This window comes from Alternaria postmessia (assembly GCF_024291825.1).
Source record: "Alternaria postmessia strain BMP 2775 chromosome Unknown scaffold_17, whole genome shotgun sequence".
Classification (NCBI taxonomy): domain Eukaryota; kingdom Fungi; phylum Ascomycota; class Dothideomycetes; order Pleosporales; family Pleosporaceae; genus Alternaria; species Alternaria postmessia.
Window position 1 is genome coordinate 224,454 of NW_026260090.1, and position 22,833 is coordinate 247,286.

Genomic DNA, 22,833 nt, shown 5'->3' on the forward strand with positions numbered 1-22,833 from the left:
ATATTCCGAACCGTAGGGACCATGGCGCTAAAAGAGCCTTGGGTAGTATCCGCCTCGACGTTACATGCGAATAATTCCCTAATTTCGGCCCTTCGTCCTTGGGGGGCATTCGCCACCGTGTGGATCCACCCCAGATGCGGAATGGGACCCTTGATGGTTCGATTGGGGATCAGGGTGCTCTCCCGTCAGACGTGGCTGACTCTTGCATTAACCCAGCGAAGCCACAGTTTGAGGTACCCGAAGCTCTGGGGGGCGACGCTTGTGATTGGCCACCGTTTGGCTGACAACCCGACAGCGGAAGACATTTTAGGCCTCCACCGGAATGAGCGTTCCTGTTTGAGCTGCAACCCCCAATTTCGCACCCTCCTGAATCTTGGATCTACTCCGACTTCCCCGTTAGTAACAGTCCCTGCGTCGGTCAATGCAACGAATCATGAGCATCGTGTTCTAGCCATAGCTTGATTATGTATCTCACAGTCTTCTTCTAGACTACTACAGTACAGCATGTGACGGTGAATCGCTCTGTCCGAGCTGACCAAAACCACGTTCGACAATCTCACTTCTCAAACTTGAGACTGTCTCATCCGGTGAACATTGCAAATCAAGGTACTGGCCCTAGAGCCATACGTCTTACTATCGCTAAACAGCTACTTAGATGATCTTCAACGGAATATACCATATACCATTTCGCCGACTTTACTTCCATCGGTTTAAGATTTCTTAGATGTAGTTGGATCGAGAGATACAGTCATCCAATTGGAGCATCGGCGTGTGATACAATCCTTTCCTGCCGACTACTATCTCCTCAGATTCTTCTGCCTTAGCCCGGCGTCGCCGATGCCTGCCGTGATCGGGGGCTGAACGAACCCATCGCAACTGGCCTATGGCAGGGACTCGTGTACTGTATGAGGGCATGGACAAGCTGTGAAGTATGGTTGCGGTACTAACCTGCTGAAACAAGGCCATTAGAGACAGTTTTGGATGCACCAGCTGTGAATGTCACTAGGAAACTAGCAGTGCCGTCCTCGGACTCCCCGAGAGCGAGCGTTCAATCAGACGAAGCTGAAGACGTTCCTGAACGCTGGATGTACCATACGGTCTTACTGGATCGCCAAATCTTACTCTATACTACGCCTGTTGCATACGTCGGGCATCCCGATCGAAGAATACGGTCCAGTGTGTGTGTGTGTGTAGGAAAATGATACAAAGAGAGCACATCTGGTACGCTGTTTCTGCCTGTCTTATACATCATTAGATAGCATGATCTGCTATCACCGATAGACAACGGGCATCTTCTCATAGTGCTATAGTACTACGATACCATAACGCCATCTCTCACTAGAGCTCCTCTTCGTGCCAGCAAATTCGCACACCAATCCAAAGATGGGCGGCGTACCCTTGCTTATCGTCTTCTAAGATTTCTCAACCGCAGTCATTACCGCAGGTCATCTTAACGTACTGCGTCGACGTGCAGAGTACTTCACTTGATGTGTATGACCTAGGCAACCAAGCACACTGCGCCTTTATGAGAGTCTCAGGATTGACAACCTCCAATCTCATTCATATCGGATACAGAAGATAGTAGTCATGTTGTCTCTCCCTGAAGAAAGTGACATGGCAGCTTGTGGGCAACACTTGTTATCAAAATCGAAGGGTATCATTACTAAAGCTATACAGGCGGTCTAAAAAAAGGTCGTAATCTAATGCTGCACAATCATACAATACTCGATACACATCTTTCCTCGTCATCCCTACTCAACAGTCCTTATCGTCATCTTCTCTCCTCCTCCTCCTCCTCCTCCTCCTCCTCTAATCCCTGTAATTCCTAACCCTACCCCACTCGCACACCCGCCACCGTTCATTCCAAAAACCTCCAAATCATGCACACTAGGCAACCGTCCACTCCCCTCACAATCCCTCAGCAGACTAGGAAACCTCCCCATGTCTACCGTCCCTCCTAAAACTACAGTAGCAACCTGCTCAATCTTCTTCGCCAGCATCTGCCACGCGCGTCCATGGCCTAGCGGTCCGATACAAGAATCGTGCATCGAGCAAGAACGACACGTGTATGCTTTGAGAAACGCGTGACACATCTCATGGAGGAGAGTCCCAAGACGGTTGTGCAGACGTGTTGATATTTGCTGTTGTTGCCGTCGCTGTATGGTAGGGTCGAGACTATCGTGATGACCGAGATTCTGGTATTGAAAGCACCCGCGGTACAGCACCGGATGTAAAAGCACCTGTGTCCCGACTAACGGGTTGTAAAAACTCTTGCCAAAACACTCGGTCTGTCTTGCATCCAGATAGCTGAACCCCGCGCTTAACGTCTTGTTATGCGGCGGTACTTGATCCGAGAAGAAAATGCGGTTCAGATGCGTAAAAAGGTCGCTTAGTTGACTTGTCGAGAGGGAGCTTCGGAGATCAGGTGACGTGATGTGCGGATGCCAGGTCGCTATCAGGCTGCGGAGGTGGTGTACAGATGGCGTGGGGCGTGCGGATGGATGCAGATACGTTGCGTCCAGCCAAGCGATGTGATGCCGTACTAATGTCATTGTTTCGTAGGTGCCATGGAATCTGAGTGTGAGTTGCGGTCCGAGACCGATTGTCTTTTTGTCATTCTGGTAGGAAAACGACCGGTTGTGCTTGGATTGTGTCTGTGAGGGTCGGTTCCACCGGTCTTCTATCGTGCCATGGGAGGCTAGAGTGCTGATTTTGTAGAGTTTGGGGGCGCATTCGTCGCAGGTACAAGGGAGGTCTGCTTCTTCAACTGCATTCTTCAGCGAGGCGAGGTCTTTCGGGAGAGTGAAGTTGATGTCATCGTGAGGCGTTGTCGTTGGTGCGGTTCGACCGAGGATGCGGTCTTCAATGAAGGACAACTTTGGGTCCAGGGCAAACAGCGGCTCGAGAAATGGTAACAGGTTGTGCCATCTAGATGCGCCATGGCATGTCCTTCCTTCCTCTAATTGGTCACCAAGTCGTCTCACATCCTCTTTCTTCTGCTGCTTTCCACTGCCAAGAATCAACCTTGCGATGCGCCGGATAGGATGGATCCGTCTTCTTCTCTTCTCCTTCTTCGTAGCAGTATTATTACTGGCATTGTGCGTTTCAAGAACAGGAGGATTCCCCATGGGGCTGAAGTATTAAAACTGGGCTATAAAATCGGCATGTTCTGGAAAAGGAAGAAAGAATTTGAAATTCGGGCCATTGGGAGACGTGACAGCCGTTATGGGGGACATGTTTAACCGAACAGTGAGGCGGTAAGAGATTGAAGGATTCCGATTTACACAGGGGTTGCTATCTCGCGATACAAGGCATGCCGCGCACAGACTGTCAGGGTGGTCTGAGGATCGAGACGAGGGTTGGGCATGCCAGATGATGCCGATACAAAGCAGGCAGGTTTGGAGACTGCCTGAATCCGGGATATCGTGAACATATTTTCCTGCATGTCGACGCACGCAAGGCTATGTTTAGTCTTGCCGATTATCGCGAGCACGCGCGTCCAAAGTCGAATGGGTATCTCGGGAATCCTGCCTGGTTGTGACAGTGTTGCACAAGGGCCACGGTCCGAATGCTAGAGTGTGGCTGTTGATCTCTTGCCGCCACGTGGCGCAGTTTGGGGTGTGCATCGCAACGTTTTCAGGGTCTTCAAGGTTCCGCTTATCCGACCCCTGCGTGTGAAACGTCGCGCACGCGCACCCGGACATGCGGCATCTCTTCGAGTGAGTCATGTAGCGTGAATGGCGCTCTTGTATCCGGTTTCTTGTGCATCGTCTCCTAGCACAGAGATCCTCTGTCGTCATGGCCGCTGTCACGATGCTGCGTTACCGGTTGTTGCTTTCTTCAGAGGACATCTCAATGGACTGGCTGGTTATGACGATGCATTCGTTCGTGGTCTCTGTCTTTGCAGCTGCAAGGATGGAATTCCAGACAGGCATCGCACCCAGATAGCAAAGGTAGATCCTTGATGTACTGGACTTACTTCAACTCGCAATATCCCTTCATATTTTCCATGCCAAACAATTCAGGCCACTTGGTCATTGCACATCCAACGAATGTGTCATCAAGGTTTATCTCTTCAAGCTTCCTGTCCCTTGCAATCTCCCGAGAGAAATTCTTCGTCGCCAAACAGGCACGAGCAACGATCCAAGTCGATATTCATACTCATCATTTTGGAGCTGACCTGTTCCATCTTCTGAACCAGCGTCTACCAGGCATCACCATGGCCGATCTGGCAGCATATTTGACAGTCGTCCAGGAAGGTAAAGGCATGGCAGAGCTCATGAATCCACGTGGAAGACAACCTCGCGTTCGTACACTGTGATCTTTAGGGAGGGCATACTGTTGCAACCAGGAGATCGCAATGGGATCTAAGTCGGTCCGGTGGCCGTGTCAGTCGGTGAGAGGCCTGGTAAGTCCCAGAACTTTGCCTCCACCATTTCTTGATTCATCTTCGCCTGGCCATGCGAAAGCGACTCCTAAAGCTGTAACGAGATTCACGTTCCGGTTGATGTGAGGATATTGTGTCGAACAGCGAAATATTTTCGCTCGTACAAGGAGGGCTTTTTGCATCGCTACTAAGATTCGTGTGTCACCCGTCACGAACGGTGTGTATGTGCAACAACACCTATGATTTGGGGTCTCTGAAATGAACCACGGAACGCTCCAGTACAGCCAAAGGTTCTCTGTGCACCGTCATTGAGTTGATCAAGAAACCAAACAAAACATCCCTATATCAGCCAGACTTACTATGAGGATTTGGGTTTTGTTTCAGATACCTACATGTTTTTGAACTTAAGTTTTGAGATAAATACAGAAGCTAAGACTGTATCTCCAGCTGATTCCACCACATATGCAAAGTACTGTGATGTCTAAAAAATACAGTGATAACAGGGACACCCAGGAGGGTCGAAAACCAGGGGTATAATCTCCACGAACTCCATGCCTCGCTTGAACGCCAGACTTTTATGACCCGAGTAGGTGCGTATGTAATTAGAAACAAGCTGAAGAACCTCCAGATGGATTCTGGTAATAATTTCTCAGTCACTAAGGTCAATTACGTCAGCGTCAGCTAGTACTGAACGTTTAGCGACGGGTTCAGGGGTTTCGTCCGACACACCCTCGCGCACTTCAGCCTTGGGTTGCCAAGATCCGTCCTGTTGAACGAGAATATACCGCGTGCTGGCAAGCCCCTGTAGCTCAAGCTGCTTTTGCACATCCTCAATGAAGCCATCTACTATAAGCATTTGTGGACGAGCATCGGATTTACAAATAGGACATTTCCAGTGATCAGCTACCGAAGCGTCGCCCTTGCGTGGACGGGACTGGAGGAAAGTGTCTAGATCGAAACAGTCGTTGTGTGGACATGCTTTACTACGGACTGGAATGTCACACATTTTGGCTTGGCTGAAAGGGTCGAACAGCCCAATGGTGAGTGTGCTTTGGACAATGGTGATTTCATCATCGTCGACACCAGCGAGTTTCTTCTTGATGCTTTGTAATACTTGATCTGCCGCAACGCAACTCTGATTCAGGCAGTGCTGCTTGATAGATTCATGAGATGAGACATCCATCCCCTCGATGGCGGTCAAGTAATTGAGATGAGATGTATCTCCAGATGGAGCCATTACCACAAACTCCAGGACGTTCTCACCTTCTTTCAAAAGGCCCGTGAGATCGATAGGGAGGTCTTTTCCATAGTGAATTTTTTTCCGCGGATCAAGAGGGGTGCCGTTGAAAGTATAGTAAGAGTGAGGTATCCAATGGGTATCAGCCACTGCCCAAAGGTCGCTTGTTGGGGTACCCATTGGGCTAGATTGCGGCCACTCAACACAACGCAGACGCACGAAATTGTTGCCTTCATTGATGTTCATAGCACCGGGCCCACCGATTGTATCTCGAACAGTTGTTGCGATCTTCTGCATATCGGAGGGTGAGAGCGTGAAAGTCCATTTTTCGATGGTACAGGCAGGTGCGGATAGCCGAGCTGGAGGCTTCAAGAATCTTGACAAGAAGATGTACAACGGCGAGGATTCGGATTGTGATTGGAGATCTGGGCTTCGCAGATGGGCTTGATGTAAAGCAAAGCGTGTAGGGTTAGGTACTCGCTGCTGTGGCTGTTGGTAGTCGAGAGCAGGAAGTAAAGGCCGCTCTGGCCGGCTGGATGGTAAGACGGCAGCCGGCGATACAGCGGCCAGCCGGGTAGGCCGTGCGGGAAGACCACCGCGCCCACGAGACTGCTGGATGGCAGCCTGTGCTGAGCGTGGATCGACTGAACTATTCGGACGTGGTGGCATTGCATTGGTATCTGCAGTAGAATAGTTGCTTTGTATCTGTTGTGGGTGATATTGGGGGGCTACAGGTAGTTGTTGCTGTTGTTGCTGTTGCTGCTGTTGTTGCTGTTGTTGGGGAACGCCGTTGCGGATGTCAGCCAATGAAAGACCTTGCTGTTGAAGTGTAGCTTCGAATGCGTCGGTTAACGTTCTCAGTTTAGTGCCCCATAGTTGATCCTCGCGGGCTCTCAGGAGCTCAAGCGACTCGACAGGTGATCGCTGGTGGCAGTCGTCTTGATTCTGACGAAAAATAGCAAGAGCCTGAGCCTCGAAGCTTGCGAAACTAGGGTTGGGAACCACCGCGCGCCAGAGAGATCGCAGAAGAGCCGTGAATAAGAGACGCTGAAATGTGGGAGAAGCAATGCCGAGTTGGACAGCGAGATCTCGTGCGAGGGGCGGGCGTCGGAGTGTCCGATTCATGGTCTTCACCTGGCGGTAGTTCTGTGATTTAACAACGAAATGTCCGAAACGTTGTGCTTGATGTGCATACGTGGTCGACCACTGTACTGCAGTCTGCTGCATCGGATACGGGAAGTTGATGAACAAGTTAATGTAATTAAGTGAAAGATTATGATTCAAGTCAAGGACCTCTCTCAACATGCTCTGCGCTTGATGCAAACCCGGTAGCTCCAGCAAACTCTCCGGTATCATACGACGAGCATGGGTGAGCATGCAGTAATATTGATGCATAGTAACATAGGACCAGTCCTCGTCCATGGTGGCATCCCACAGAACGCGCAGGCGTCTTGCATCCTGGGGGTGACTTGGCGAAGGAGGGTATGAGGTCTGGAAATTGCTGAGAGTCTGCAGACAATCGTTCCTTGCGTACCCACCATCATTCGATGGATGATGCGCCGAGGGTGCCATGGGCCTGTTTTCTGGCTGCGTCGTGCAGGATGAAGGCTGGGAGTTTGGCGCTTGCGAAGTCGTCGGTGGTGGCATCAAAGGCCCGTGTGGTTGGAGCGGTGTTCTGCTGGGTTGCGGATTGTGAACTTGTATGCCTTGGGGTATTTGTGGCGAAGCCATCATCCCGAACGATGGGCTGCGACTGTCGAGTTGCCCAGACGGTCTATGAGGTAAGTCTGGGCAGGCGTTTGTCGTGTTTGCTATGGACAGCGGCCGGCCTTGTCCATAGACTTGACTGCGTCGCCGCTTCTCTGCTTGCTGTTCCTGTCCTTCGCTTGGTCTTTTTGAAGAGGCGCTCTCGTGTGGTGGCGGATACGCTGATGTCTCCTCGCTTGGAGTGGGGGACGGAAACACATGGGCAACCGAAGGCCCAGAAGTGGCAGTGTTCTGAGGGACAAGGACATTGGGGAGCCGGGGAGACGTGGAGTTGGAGGGCGGCTGTCGTTCTGTCTCGACGGTCGGGCGCGGTTGCAAAGGTATCTGTGGTGTCGTATTCGGGTTCTGTGGGCTAGTGTTGGGAGCGGGCGCCGGCGCGGGATATTTGCGAGGTCTTCCACGACCGCGCACGGTGGAGGGTAGCGAGTTTGTGGTGACTTGTGAAGGAACGACAGGCGGCAGGGCTGGCGCGTTGGAGGGCAGTGTCATCCAGCTCTTTTGCTTCCCCCCAAGATTGCCCAGTGCATAGTTGAGTGTTTGCGTCGTCGCATCCTCCGGCAGAGGGTGCCCCTCAGGAGCCATAGCGCTATCCTAGGGGCAGACGGTGCGCTATGTTTGGGGTATTTCTTTGTATGCACGCGCTGGACGCCTCCGACTGCTTGACATGGGTGACTCCGGGTGTGGGGTGTTCATGTCGCGCTCGGAGACGTGGGCGCATTTTCAGTGCATAGCAGGTGGTGGGTCGTGACTGCCGCGTTTCGATAGGAAGTGCGTCTTTGTTGTCCAGGCCGCTGCCAGATGTGGAAAAGGGAAGGTGCGTTGTGGATGAGGTGAATGTCCAATTCGTCACGCCGTCATGGCACTGCGAAGACATGGCGCACGGACAGCCATGACAGCGATGTTTCGCGAACATGCCAGGTCGCATTGGGTCAAGGACATGGGCGCTTCTGGACGGCAATTAATCTTTGGCCAAGTCAGAACCGCTCCAGGGCTGCCCGCTGGGGGCTCGACGGTAAAATCCACTTTGCCAACATGCATGGGCGGCTACTAAGCGGCATTCGTTTTGTAGCGCTGGTACGGCCATGGTTTTGCGTACCGACGTAATTCATATCACATGAAGGCTAGGTCGCCTATTGATCCAAGGATGCACATCACTAGTCTCCTGCCCTTCTGTCCCACCATCCAAGTATAGACACGACACCCCCGGCAGCCGCACGACGACGGGATCAAGCAATATACCTCCACCCTTCCCACAAACAACATCGCCACTTTGTTTCACTGCGGACCTGTCTGCTTGTTTCAAGTAGCGGCGGCCTCGGGAGCCAACATTTAAACTCATTGCTATACGTCGAGCTGTTGCGCCCGCCTCGCCCGCCGATAGCGCGAACTGCCACGAGAATGAACCACCGATACTGACTGGAGACTGCTCGCATACACGCCCAACCCGAACCAGTCTTGCAGAGCACCTGTAATCATGGCGCAACGCTCCCACACCGAGGGCTGCCGGCCTGGCGACACCCTCGTCGTAGTGCGTATGTTTTCCCCCCCCACCTGTGCTGCCACTGTGCTGCACATCCCATCGACCCGCTGTTGACGTGCGCTCGCAGACGAGTTTCTAGCCCGGAGTCCCGACGAGCTGAGTCTAAGGAGAGGAGACCGCATCGAGCTTATTGAGCGCGACGACGACTTTGGCGATGGCTGGTTCCTAGGCAAGAACACCGAGACGGGAGAGAATGGCCTGTTTCCCGAAGGTATGTTCCCCTATCGTAGGCAGCGTAGTCGTGCAGACGCCCCTTATCTGGCTGGTATGCTTCTTTTTTGCGAGCAACACAGCTAATGCCCTAGCAGTCTACACACGGCCAGCACCAAAACCAACACCTATTCCGACCATGCTCTCGCGCAATCCCTCACAGCTGTCTGTGCGGTCAGAGAAACCTTCAGTCACGCCCGGAATGGCCATCTCTGAGCCGCCGACCGCACAGCCACCGGCTACCACGAGCGCCTCTCCACCTTTAAAATCAGCACCCACAGAGCCCCTGAACATCGCGTCGGGGCCAGAGATTGCGCGAAGGACATCAATACAGAATGGCCAGAGGAGCATCAGCATGGCGCTGAGTGGGGAAGCGCCGACCGAAGACGAGACGATAGGGAGCCCCGTCATGCACGAGACTCTGAGCGTCATCGACGAGCACATTACGGGCATGAGCACGCCGAGGCACAGCGCCGTGGGGAAAGAGCTAAGGTCCAATGACTCGGGAAGCGAATACAGCAGCCACCACCGACTGTCATACATCAACGGGCAGGAAACGGACGAGGAGGAGCAGAACTGGCACACAGAGGAGGAGGTCAAGACATGGTCGCCTGCACGCGTCGCCGAGTACCTCGAAGATGTGGGCGTGGAGAAGAAGCACTGCGATGTGTTCCGAGATCAAGACATTGACGGCGAGGCGCTGCTGGGCGTAGATCGCAACTTCATCTTCATGCAGGAGTTTGACCTGGGCCCTATGGGACCACGACTGCGCACCTGGATGAAGATCAACGCGTTGCAGTCGGAAGTCAAGAACGCGAAGGAAGCGGAAGCTGCGAGGAGTACGCTGCTCTTGCCACCTGTCGAGAGTCCCGACGAGTTCCCAGCGGACATGGGAAGGAGCAGGGCTGCGTCCACTGGGGCCGTCCTTCCTCGAATACCAACACTGAGGGAAAGCATTGGATCTCGCGGCAACACCAGCCGCCAGCATATTCCGCGTGCAGCCTCGTCTGCAGGCCGCTCGTCAACTATCGACGCGACATCTCCACTCATCCAGCACACACCCGCCTCACCTACGCTCGGTTCGCCCGTTCGACCCTCCGCTGCTTCCGTCCGGAGCATGAATCACAGCAGGCGGCACTCTTCCATTGACTACAATCAGGGGCCGCCCACGCCTACTACATCCGGTTTAATGAAGTCCTCCACATCTGGAGCTATGCACGCGCACAAGAAGACACCTTCTTTCGATCGCAATTGGACTATGGGTTCAACGGCCAAGTCGGCACAAGCACAAGATCTCATGCGGCCAGTCTCATCCCATCACATGCATGCTTCTAGCACCAGTGGAACTGCGTTTGACTTTCGCGAGGCTGGTCTGAACTCTGGAGATCTTGACCGCGGCTACTTCTCCGGTGGTGAGGTCGACAATCGCAAAAACAGGAACGTTCTACGCAAGAGGGAAAGCACGGGCGGCCATTCGCGTACCGCAAGTCACAACACCGAGGCTGGCCAGCGTGCTTCTTTCAGTCGCCGACACAGCAGAATCGGCAGCGCAGATTCAGCTCTCAGGCCAGCAAGTCCCATGTCGGCTGCCGCGCAAAAGTACTACGGCACCAGCATCAAAAGTGAGCGCAGCTCCAGTGCATTCGACTTTGTACGGCCTCTTAAGCCAGCAAGCGACATGCATCCCACAGTGACCAAGCTCGCGTACGATTCGCACAGCATCGACGCTATTGCGAATTCACCCAATATCGCAGGCAGCGAGACTTCAAGTACAGGTCGCGCTTCGCCTTCGCCCGCTGCTGCGCCTTCACATACACGCTCATTCTTCAGCAGCAAGAAGTCTTCACAACCCAGGGGTCTCCGAGCGATATCAGATGCCATCACTGGTGGTGAGAAGGCAAATTTGAGCTCCGCCGATGTGACAGCCTCGCAACACAAGGATTCGCCCATGCAGTCGCCTTCACGGACAGGTTCTAGCACACCTTCTGGTACCTCATTGTCGAAGAGTTTCGAACTGGAGAAAGCAGATGCTAACAGGCGTTTCACCGCCGGCTCCACTACTTCCAAGGAAGGAAAGAAGAAGGCTAAAAAGCATGGCACCAGCGCATATCTCAAGGGCCGTCAGCAAATCACCCCGCAACAGGCCATGGAGAATTGCGACTACAGCGGTTGGATGAAGAAGAAGTCTTCCAGTCTCATGACGACGTGGAAAACGCGTCTGTTCGTGTTACGTGGTCGCCGTCTTGCGTACTACTACACTGAAAATGACACAGAAGAGAAGGGTCTCATCGACATATCATCACATCGTGTGCTACCAGCGAACAATGAGAGAATGACTGGTCTACACGCTTCTCTCACAGGCGCCGCCTCATCACCTACGTCTCCGCATAATGCCACAATACAGACAACAGCTTCTGCAGATAGCGCCAAAGGTATTCCAGGGCTAGAGGAAGACGTTTCGGGCATGTTCATCTTCAAGCTCGTACCTCCTCGAGCAGGACTTCAGAAGGGCGTCCAATTCACCAAACCTATCGTGCACTACTTTGCCGTAGACAGCCTCGCTGTCGGACGACTCTGGATGGCTGCATTGATGAAAGCCACCATCGACCGCGACGAGGCGCTCCCCTTTACGACCACATACCAGCAAAAGACCATTTCCCTCGAGAAGGCGCGCGCCATGCGTCAACGTCCGCCAAACCTCATGGACGAAGACGGAACGGAGGATGCCGAGAGGAAGAGCGAGATCTCGAAAGAGAGCATACAAGAGAGCACTATCCACGAAGAAGACGAAAAAGGCCTCGCAATCTCGGGACTCGATGATGCCAAAGCTCTGCTCGCATATGCCGATAGTGCGGATCCTCACCCGGATCACAGGCCCGACAGTACCGCTACGGCAATTGCAATGTGACCGCCCTCAACGCATTGCATGTCCATTCTTCTCTTCCGACACCAATTCACCATCTTCTAAATTCAGTACATGCATTAATACTTTCCCACTAGCCATTTGTTACCTAGGACATGGAAGCAATTACTAGTGGGATTCTGGAGGCGTTCTTCTCATGGCGAAGCCCACAATATCTCCTTTTTCTCATCATATACCGTCATCAAGGTTGAACAGTCGTCCTTTATATACAACATACCCCTCTCTTTTCTTTTATCGATATATTCCCGCTTACTATCTGCATATTAGCATGTTGATGACGAAATCTCTCCCTTATGATCTTGGGAGACTTGACTGGAAAAAGCGAGATTTACAGCTTGAGCTTCTTTCTTTGCGTAATGTGGATGTAGCAATGGATCCACGTAGTTAGTTGGTACGTGGAGATGAACTGTGTAATAGTACGATTGATAGATCCAAGCTTCTCTGAGTAATTGTGAGAGATGAAGTCGAACGTTGTGGACTGCTGACAGAAGATGTGCATTGCTATTCACTAGCAGTATTAGTACCATACCTTTCGGAAGAGCACCTCTATACAGTCCCCAACGACAAGTTGTAAGTCCATCAACGCTTTTATCAGTACTCCAACGCGGGCATTACAACAATTTCTTCATCGCATCCCAGAAGGTTCGTGCTCACCAGCCTCATTACAACAACGTCTACATTTGCATTCGCATGCATACCTTCATGATTCGTATTATGACCTCTTCATCAGCCTCATCTCCACTGCTCTTCTTCCCGCCCCAGTAAGGAAAGCACGGCTCACGATCTACACCCCTGCCATTTGCGCCGAAACACCTTCATTTAGCTGATCATCAGCAGGGTGGTTGCAAGAGACGTCTGAAACATCTAGTGTTGCTGTTGCTTCCGGCCATAGGGTTTATGCTAAATTGAAGACATGGCAAACGATCCCGAAGTATTTGACAACAAGATAGACAGTGTCGAGGTCTAGGAAGAAGTTGAAAACGTTCCGTATCTAAAGACAATGAAGTAGTAAAGAAACAAGTCGAGATGTGATTGCTTAGTTGATTATTTTTTTGATTTCTTCATTTAGGTCATGCGCAGTGCAGCCTTTGACTATGTAGTGAAACTTATGAATCTATGCAAGCGAGTGTTGTTGGGGGGTATCATCTCCAGAAAAAAAAACTAATCCTAAAACGCCTTTCTGATGCTGTTATGCAAGCGGTGTTCGTCCCCTAGGGTTGTGTAGGGAAGGTGACCGTCCTCTTCCGCCTCATTTTCATCTTCAACTCCGTGTTGGTGGTACTCTCCTGTGGCGCGAACCAATCTCGCAGGCCACACTGCTCTTCTAAGCTCCTGAATAGGTCGTCTACACGATCCAGCATCCATCCACTCCTCATCATTCCTTGCGGCTTCGCGTAACCCAATCTGAACGATGTGGATATGCCGCAGCTCCCTGCGTCGAAGGAGAATTGCATGCAGTTATCCTGCTCCTCGCACAATGCACGGCAGTGCTCAAAAGATTTCCAGGCATTTCGCTCAAGTTCATTCTCTACAGCCGAATGATCGTGCGCATTGTACTCCTTGTCTGCTGACATGTTATCCCACCCAGGGACTGATGCGTCGATCTTTGGTCGCACAAGCTCCATGAACACGTCTCGATGGCGTAGGAGAATTTGATGTCGTTTATACCAGTCTTGCTCAAAATCCCAAAGCTCTTCGATTTCAGCAGGGGCGACATGGTGGTAGGTAACGGCAGGGAAGCACCATAGATCGCGGTCAATCTTGGAGACTGCGGGGTCGAGGGTGGCTGGGGAATCGCCTTGGAAGTGTGGGAATGCGCGATGAAGAGGAACATGTACGTCTTCAAGTACTTTGCCGAGTGCGCAGTCTCCAACCCAATGTGTCTTTGTGAACTCCTCATATTCACTAATGCGCTCAGATCGTCGCGATGCGACTCTCTGCATGGCTGGATTTGAAAGGGCAAATCCGGCGCCACCATACGCAAACTCGACCTCATTGATGAACAGATGTTTGCCAATGTAGTAGGGCTTGCTGTCGTCAAAGTTGCCAAGAAATTCCAAAAGGTTGTTCCAGTTCATGTACGTGTCCGCTTCCATGAAGAAGTACCACTTCGCATCCGGCTTCTCCTCTAGCGCCTGGTCGATCATAGGTAAGAATTTCCACTTGTCCAGCTGCCATCCAGCATTGTCAGTTCGCAAGTAATCCCCTTGCGACGAGCCGGACAATGATGTGAGAACCTGCTGCTGCTTTACACCTCGTCTTCCATGCTCTTGGAGTTGGTGGTACAACTTGAAATCCTCATTCGTCGTCTTCGTCTCTTCGCTAACTCCTTTGAGCACGTCGTGAACAGCGTGTCCCTCTATGTCCTCATCCAGGTCCGAGTGCACAACAAAATGGGGAACGCATCGCAAGGTGGTACGGAAGTGCACTGGCACCTTTTCTTGTGATTCGGTGGCTCCGGTTCGCAAGACGACCAAAACGTCATCAGCGAGCTTGGACTTTGGACAGAAAGTTTCTTCAGTAAGATGATGGTTGGAGGCTTTTCCGGCGTGAAAGCGGGGCTGAGTGGCCCTGGTGAAGATATTGAGAACGGATACGGAGAATACGGCGCAGAAGAGCAGTCGGCATATGAAGGAGCGGTAAGGCATGGCGGTGTTATTAAGGGCAGGCACAGCACCGGGCTGAACCGCAGGTATAAAGAATGAGTGTGATTGTTGGTGGTAAGGACAGTAGTAAGAGAATGAATGTGTTTATGGGTTCGCTAGTGGTCTGATAGAGAGTGGAGATGCGGTGCCGTAGCCATCGGATGGCGGCGGAGTCTGGCAAAGCGGGGAGTAGTTCGTTTGAATAAGGAAAGAAGAAGAAGGTTCAGGGAGGATGCATGCCCTCTTGAGCGACTTGTAGCTTACGGCGATCATAACCTTTTGTCAGGACGTGTGCGCGAGTGGCCGAAGCGACATGGCGATCAATGCCTCCGGTGTGGGTTCGTGAAATGCGCCGGACCTGTCACGGCGTGTCATTGCCGTACGAGTAGGATCGTCACGAACCTCGGTACTAATGGCATAATTGATGGAGCGCTTTGAGAAGCGCTGCATCAAACAAACCGTCTGTTGATGCGCGTTCTTGGCTGCTCTCGTGGTATTGGAGTATGCTGCTGCATGGTGTCAGAGTTATGGGTGTGTTAACGCTCGGAGCCGGGGGGTCGGTAACCTGGGGCATGAGGCGTTGCGCCTACCGCTTTTGGCGCTACGTCATGGCCGGTTTCAAGTGGCTGCATCAGGTATGGCGGATTTCGATCGGCAATTGTAGCTGCCTCATTGTGGAAGTTTGTATCCCAGCGTTGATCACCATCATCACCAAATGAACGCGCGTCGACGAAAGGAGTACGCTCACCTGACGCCTTCAAGGGATATCCATGCTTGAAGCGTCCATGTTCGTTCACGATACTCATTTCCGCCGTTGCTGCGGCCGTACATTCAAGCTTATTCAACACGGAAAAGAAACTATACGCAACAGAGTTCGGGACATGATACGAAGGCTCTGCCGATGACACGATGGCTCAAACAACGCGCTCGCAGGCCCGACGTCGGTCTGTAAAAGAACAGCAGTAAACCACGAAGGGGTCTCTCATTTCGATGCCTCCCTTCACACAACTTCTTCGAGCGGGCTTCACTGTATCTCATGCCAGTCTTGCTTTTCAGTTCGATAACTTTGCATGCGTTAGATGTGTATAACAGCTAGCCTGAGCACAGTCTTCTTTCCTATTTTCCAAAAAGCACAGTAACTTCCTCATACGACGCTTCTCCTCACCGAACCGCGTCTAAATACCATCAAAGCAACGGCGAAGCAACGGCAAAACATCGACAAAAGAAATGTCACACTACGGAACCTTTGATAACGAGTCAGCATGCTTCTCAACGGCAGCAGCCCGGCATCACTACTCAACGTGCCGAGATTACTCAGCGGCAAGTGTGAGCCATGGCTGCCGGCTTTGTACTATGTTTTGCTTCAAGTGTTGCGCTTTCTCAGTGACTACAACTGACACGTGGAACAGCGACATTGTCGCGCATTGGTTGGGGAGCCGTGACTGGTGCAAGAAGGTGCGATGATTTTTCCCTCTCCGCTGAGCCTGTGGCTCCCAGCGTCAGCTTACAGACTACATTGTTCTCTATCTTCCACCATTTTCCTATAAGCATTCAATTGAGGGATCTGCATATGCACTCGAGAAGTCTATGAAAGTAGCAGCGCATACAAAGAAGACTGGCTGTTAGTTGTTAGTGTAAGAATACTGATAGGCCGCTTGATGCCACGATTGGAATCTTCAAGACACATTGAGCTTCTCAAGCTCCCTTGTCTACAATTTTCTGCAAGAGCCTCGTTCAATACGTAACGTCGTCCATATGTTATCTTCCTTTTTTACCGACTGGAGCAACTGAGTTAGTTCTATGTGGTCACTGTGACTGGCAGAGTACGAACAATGGCTCGTATGCGCTCAAAATACGAATGATGCTACTACCATTTCAGTACAGTACTGACGCACGTCAGATTTAGGTGAGCTATGCTGCTTAGCACCGCCATCAAGTCATTCCAATGCTGATCACCTCGAGGCGTGCATGCAGCGGATATGAGACTCAACCTCTGACGAACGTCTGCTCCCAACAACGCTTCCGTTTTCTGGGGTGATTGAGCAAATGCAGCGTAGTCTATCGAACCGCTGCCCAAGTTGCGCCGCAACGACAACCCTTTCGTATCAACAGCAAAACCGAGTACTTTGTACTTCGCCGAACAATGCCCAAGACGGGAATCAAGATTACGGAATACAGAGAGAATCTTCGTTCCGTGCGCAGGGGGTTAGCGGGACGAGCGGAGTGTAGCCGAGTAGACAGTGGGGCGCCACGAAGTTTTGGACAGTAGTCACACCGTCAAATGTCAGACTGAGTGAGCAGCGATTATGCTAGGTAAGTGCCTCCCTACATTACTCTGCACATTGCCTCTGATGGGTTTGGTAAAGTGCGTTCCGAATACCAATAAGGAGGCATGGTACCTGAATGGCTTGCATGACATCTACCAATTCTCTCAATGACTGCATACATTCCAGACACAATTTCATGCTCGTGAAGACTGCCGTCATTGTACCTCATCTGCATTCCGACCAGCCGATTAATGACGCCTCAGTAAATTAAATATACAGATCGGCCAATGAGCACCTCTCATTTAGTAGCATGCCACACCCTCGTTATTTCCCGTCTTCCGTGCTAGGAAGGATATCGGTATGATTCTGAAACTGCGCTAAGACTTTCTTTGTCCTTCAACTCCCTAATCACCCAGGAACGACATTCTCGTACCACAATCAGGAGCAGGCACCTCAATCCTCAGCTTGTGGAATCAAGCTTTTTGCGGAATGTTGTGAAGCTCGTGTATGCACCCCGCCATACACTGCTTCTAGCTAGAAAATCTCCGGACGTCTCGTCAAAACTGATGATCCAGGAATTGCGTTGCGGCACTTAGCCAGCGAGTAAGCGGCTGCCGCAATACTGCCGCAATATATGAAAATTCCAATCTAGTGTAACATGTGTTGTACACTACTCGTCCACTGCTCGTCCACTACCACCATAAGCCCGACTGACCGCTTTTCAACTTGAACACAAAACTACCACACGAGCATGTTTGATGCTGATTCCACAGTATGCACCGTCAGTGATGAGGTGGTTACGTGGTGGGCTTGCTTGACGATCCATTAATCATCTCGGCTACCGTCTTGAGCCACCGGTTGCAAGGGGATGTTAGGGCTGTTAGTACATACCACATATGCGGTGTACCTGGTGGCGGGAAGAGCTCAAGGTCAGGCATAGTAGGCAATTTGTGGGGTGCAAGGGAGTCTAGAAGACTTTCGTCATGGCATTTTCTCTGGAGAAGAACTTGGCACACATATATATAAAAAGCCTATGATGCCTCGCCATCAATCAGTTTTACTTACACCCACAAGCTCAGCAAAGCAACTACCGATACTAAGGACAATCATCGAAAACAACTGCCCGTCATGGTTTCCATCAAGCAACTTACTTTCCTCGCCCTCGCCACCGGCCTCGCAACCGTTGACGCTCAGTCCACTGGAAAGACCACACGATACTGGGACTGCTGCAAAGGCTCTTGCGCATGGTCTGGTAAAGCTCCCGTGAGCTCACCGATCAAGACTTGCGACAAGAACGACAACCCACTCTCCGACGTGAACACAAAGAGTGGATGTGACGGCGGGTCAGCATATATGTGCACTGACCAGTCACCCTGGGCGGTCAGCGACGACCTTGCATACGGTTTTGCAGCAGTAAAGCTTTCTGGCAAGACTGAGAGCAACTGGTGCTGTGCATGCTATGAGTGAGTCTATCTGAGTGCTCTTTAGGATGCCGAAGAATCAAGGCTAATGTATCTTTCTTCTAGACTGACATTCACATCCGGCCCTGTCTCAGGCAAGAAGATGGTCGTGCAAACCACCAACACTGGCGGCGACTTGGGAGACAACCACTTCGATCTCGCTATTCCTGGTGGTGGCGTAGGCATTTTCAACGCCTGCACTGCACAATTCGGTGCGCCACCCAACGGATGGGGCCAGCAATACGGCGGTATCTCCTCCCGCTCCGAGTGCGAAAGCTTCCCTCAGAAGCTCAAGCCAGGTTGCGAATGGAGGTTCGATTGGTTCAAGAACGCGGATAACCCAAGCGTTTCTTTCAAGGAGGTTACTTGCCCCAAAGCTTTGACCGACAAGACCGGCTGCGTTAGGCAGTAGATGATGGATGATGATGCTAAGCACGCTTAGACGCGCCTTTCGCTGTATATATATGAACTTATGACACAAAGAACGATAATGATACATTCGTTGACCTAACTAATCATGTTTGGTCGTCAACTCCGTCTGCCCGACCTCATGCTCGTGTGAGCTTCCTGAGCTGACCTGTGCCAGCTTCCCATTAACGCCGGCAATAGCACTCTCAACAGCGGCCGCTACATCAATATGGAAGAACGGTCTGTTCTGTCCATGCACAGTGGTGACCTTGCCACTCGGTAGTCCCTTGCTCCTGTTGACGGCATGGATTTCATCCTGCGCCTCTTCGTCGTGTAGCTTCGCGCCCGAATTATCGAGAGGTGCATAGCTGAATACTGGGTTCCAATGCTGACGTGCTGCGAACCTTTCGCGGTCGATGTAACCAAAGCCAGCAGTTGTCAAAGCACGCTTAGTCCAGCGGCTGTTGATCGACGCGAAGTGCCATTCTACAGTTTCGGGTGCTGCATGACGATCTAGTTGTGCGCGCACGTCAATGAGACCTTGAATCGACGTAACATCGACATTGTTGACAGCGCTAAAGTCCAGAATGATCGCACGGAGGATAGGTCGGTTATCATCGAGATTCAGCTGCTTTCCGCGACGCGGACCTTGTAAACGTCAGTACGTTGAATCGCACCCAATGCATATGTCCACCTACCTGGGTCGTTCCATGGTCGATCACCGATCTTTGTGTATTTGTTAAGCTCTGTTGGACGAGAGATTGTCTGCGCGTGATGCACAATTTCGTCCATGTAACCTTGTTGGTTGAGATATGTGAAGCCCTCAGTGAAGCGGTAGATCAGTATACCGGGATACGGAGACTCAATATCAACAAGCGGGTTTGAGCCATCCTTGCGGTCAATTGGAATAAAGGCTTCTCGGACAGAAGCATCAGAGCCTGGAATGAAATGGCTGTCTTGCTTGTTGGCCATCGTCTCCGGGGTGGCGCGATAGATGCGGACTTTGCCAAGAATGGCACCGTGGGTGAACAGCTGGCGCCAAAGCAAAAGTGCGAATGAAGCTGCAATGGTAACATATATACCATTTTCGATATTCGTGAAAACTGTTACGAAGACACCCGCGAAGAAGATGACAACCTCCAAAGGCGACGTTTCCCAAAATTGGAAAACAACGTTGGGTGGAGTAATGAGATCTCCGACAGCGTGGATGATGACGGCAGCGAGAGCGGCTGAAGGGATGTAGAAGAAGACTGCGGTTAGAGCGTATAAAGCCAGGAGGACAATGATCGCTGTGAAGATACCAGCAAGTGGGGTACGGACACCTGCTTTCGACTTGATAGCAGTACGCGAGAATGACCCGGTAGCAGGGTAGGCGCCAAGGAATGGACCGATCACATTCGTGAAGCCCACAGCAACCAGTTCTTGCGAGGCTAGAATATGTGGTTAGTACACTCATGTAATCAGATAGTTGTTATTGTTGCTTACGGTTGATGACGTAGTTGTTGATTCGTCCGAAAGACTTCGAGATTGCGATATGTTCGAGAATCAATACGATAATCGTGACCGGGATATCGGGTGCAATTGCCGAGAGGAGCTTCGTGTCCATGTTCGGAGCACCAGCATGCTGAAAGCCCCTTGGTACACGACCGAGGATCTTGAACTTCGCCATCTTGACATCGTTCTTAGCATTATGAAGGCCTTTGATGTCTTTGTTGGCAAGCCAACTGATCATAATGTATAGCAGAATGACGAAAGCCATTCGCAGTGTGCTTACGAAAAACCAGACCTTTTGCTTTGAAGGCTGCTTCCTCGACATGAAGTTGCAGAATATACGGATGGCGTATAGCATGAACAGAGCAGTCAGACCCATAGCAGCATCGAGCTTTGTGCGTGGAAGGCCTTTAAGAGTGTCGATGACGACCAGATATGTAGGACCGCGTGTGTTGACGCCAGATATACCCATTAGTGCTGGGACCTGGCCGGCTCCGATCGAGATAGCAGCGCCCGTCATGAATGAGGTGATAGCAACAAGAGGAATGAGCTCGACGATCCTTCCAAGCCGTGTAAGACCGATAAAAAGTAGAACAGAACCAGCGATGACGGATAGAGCTCGAGCAATGTCCACAGCTTCAATCTCTGGTTGTTTTTCCTGGATTTTGGTAACGATATTTCCGACGATGGTGCTCATGACAGCGACGGTACCAATGGTGATATCCTTGGATGTAGCGAAGGCCCAATAGAGGATGAAGCCAACAAAACTTGTGTAGAGGCCATACTCGGGAGGCAGTTTCGCAAGCAGAGCGTATGCCATGCCTTGAGGAATGACAACAAATCCAACGGTACAACCGGCAATAAAGTCTCCAAATAGCCATGTCAAGTTATAGTGGAATATCCAGTCCAAGAAGGGAAACAAACTCCTCAGGTAACGCGTTGTGGCGGCCGCTGACGGCTTGAACTGAGAGAGCCATTCTATCGCGGTAGGTTCACGTTCGACGTCTGAATTTCGTTAGCTGTTGCCGATCGATAAGTCCTACAATATTCACATGTTTCCACAGAAGATATTGACGCGGCGCCAGACACCTCGGGCTCTTTCCGGTAGTCAAGATTTATTCCAAGGACCTTGGCCGCGTTGCGACCAGCTGAAGCCATGTTGGCGGACGTTGTCAGTGAAGGCTGTGCCCTGGGCTCCCGAGGTTCCGTGAACAGCGGGTGATTCAAGGTGACAAGGAAGCTTCCAGATGGAATCAAAATAACCCCCAAAAATCGCGGATGTTGAATTGGAGTATCTGTAAGACCTGGCGCTGAGACAGATCGAGAGAAGAGGGTGACCTTATACTACGCTTTGTGGATGAGCGCCCGTGGAGAAGTAATGGGCAAACGTCAAGTTCGGTCAAATAGAAGTACCATATCGTTCCAGATTCAAGGCGGAGGCACAGCCGCATCTGCGATGGCCCGACGCCATTCCAAGAACTTGACGTGCAACAAGACGGCACATGTAGCTTGGCGTGGGCAGGCTACGTGAATGAAGCATTCCGTACAAATCACAGTGCAGCAACACCATCACAGAACAGCGCCCGATCATGACGTGCTTGCGTTGAGTAAAATCCTAAATATTGGCAGATGGCAGACGAGGAATTTGGCAGGCTGGGCTGCACGAAGCGTTGAGCTTGTAAGGTCTGGGCTTCCGAAGGCGGAGATATGGCGTTTGAGGCGTTGGTGGATCGCGTGGGAGATCCGGGGTCGCTGGTTGGCCATGGCTGCAGTACATTTACTTCGTAAGTGTTCAAACATATCATCATGCAACAAATTCATACGATCTCCTCTTGATCTAACACGTTCCACCGTTGTGGTCGGAGCATTGCTAACAAGACAAAGAGGGGGTGGGTACGCCCAGTCTTGCAGTATCTCAGCGGAGGCTGGCGTCTGCGTACTGTTCGTTCAACGTTCGCAATTGATGCCAAGGATTGCGACATCTCGGTTGGCGGTATTGGCATCAGATGCCTGCAGCCACACTAGCGCCCGAAGAGCGGCAATGTAGGTTGTCACATACAAGCTGGCAGATTGGAAGAGCTAATGTGTTGCAACCGACTAAAAGTCTCTCTAAGCATGCCCTGCCGTACGCATTCGCGAAGCTCGGGGCGTGCCGTCCGAATGTGGGGGTTGCCACAATGTTCTGATGGCAACGCGAACCAGGAAGCCAGTGTATACGCGTTTGGGGGACTTGCAGCGAAGCTCCGGGATACTCTGCAAGAACTGAGTGTTGGCGAGGTTACAAGTGTGATTATGAGGTCGATGGTCTGTGTATCGTTTCCGGCCTCGTTTCCAGTAAAAGGCAGGCTTCAGATTGACTCAAGCTTGAATGCTGCGCAGTCAAGAGCTCAACTTGATGGTATCCTAGGACGAAGCATCCAACTGAACTCGCTGAAAACCCCCGTGTTACGTAAATTCACATCGCAATAGTACGACAACCGAAGCATTGGTCAGGTTCG

The 22,833-nt window shown here is 51.5% G+C and overlaps 6 protein-coding genes across 6 annotated transcripts; 2 read left to right on the forward strand and 4 right to left on the reverse strand.

Moving 5' to 3' along the window:
* Window positions 1-1,556: 1,556 nt before the first annotated feature.
* J4E82_003856 (uncharacterized protein) lies at window positions 1,557-2,048 on the reverse strand (the record flags this gene model as incomplete). Its single annotated transcript, XM_051730139.1, has 2 exons — window positions 1,557-1,669; window positions 1,913-2,048. 2 exons carry the CDS (start codon window positions 2,046-2,048, stop codon window positions 1,557-1,559), a joined length of 249 nt encoding a protein of 82 aa, XP_051590107.1.
* Window positions 2,049-5,036: 2,988 nt separating this feature from the next.
* On the reverse strand, window positions 5,037-7,973 carry J4E82_003857 (uncharacterized protein; the record flags this gene model as incomplete). Its single annotated transcript, XM_051730140.1, has 2 exons — window positions 5,037-7,302; window positions 7,552-7,973. The coding sequence occupies 2 exons, from the start codon at window positions 7,971-7,973 to the stop codon at window positions 5,037-5,039; spliced, it is 2,688 nt and encodes an 895-aa protein (XP_051590108.1).
* An 892-nt stretch (window positions 7,974-8,865) lies between these two features.
* J4E82_003858 (uncharacterized protein) lies at window positions 8,866-12,049 on the forward strand (the record flags this gene model as incomplete). The annotated part of the gene is made up of 3 exons (XM_051730141.1): window positions 8,866-8,923; window positions 8,999-9,142; window positions 9,240-12,049. The coding sequence occupies 3 exons, from the start codon at window positions 8,866-8,868 to the stop codon at window positions 12,047-12,049; spliced, it is 3,012 nt and encodes a 1,003-aa protein (XP_051590109.1).
* Window positions 12,050-13,275: 1,226 nt separating this feature from the next.
* On the reverse strand, window positions 13,276-14,712 carry J4E82_003859 (uncharacterized protein; the record flags this gene model as incomplete). The annotated part of the gene is made up of 1 exon (XM_051730142.1): window positions 13,276-14,712. The coding sequence occupies one exon, from the start codon at window positions 14,710-14,712 to the stop codon at window positions 13,276-13,278; it is 1,437 nt and encodes a 478-aa protein (XP_051590110.1).
* A 3,392-nt stretch (window positions 14,713-18,104) lies between these two features.
* On the forward strand, window positions 18,105-18,848 carry J4E82_003860 (uncharacterized protein; the record flags this gene model as incomplete). The annotated part of the gene is made up of 2 exons (XM_051730143.1): window positions 18,105-18,439; window positions 18,503-18,848. 2 exons carry the CDS (start codon window positions 18,105-18,107, stop codon window positions 18,846-18,848), a joined length of 681 nt encoding a protein of 226 aa, XP_051590111.1.
* Window positions 18,849-18,947: 99 nt separating this feature from the next.
* On the reverse strand, window positions 18,948-21,493 carry J4E82_003861 (uncharacterized protein; the record flags this gene model as incomplete). Its single annotated transcript, XM_051730144.1, has 4 exons — window positions 18,948-19,492; window positions 19,543-20,274; window positions 20,330-21,340; window positions 21,388-21,493. The coding sequence occupies 4 exons, from the start codon at window positions 21,491-21,493 to the stop codon at window positions 18,948-18,950; spliced, it is 2,394 nt and encodes a 797-aa protein (XP_051590112.1).
* Window positions 21,494-22,833: the final 1,340 nt, after the last annotated feature.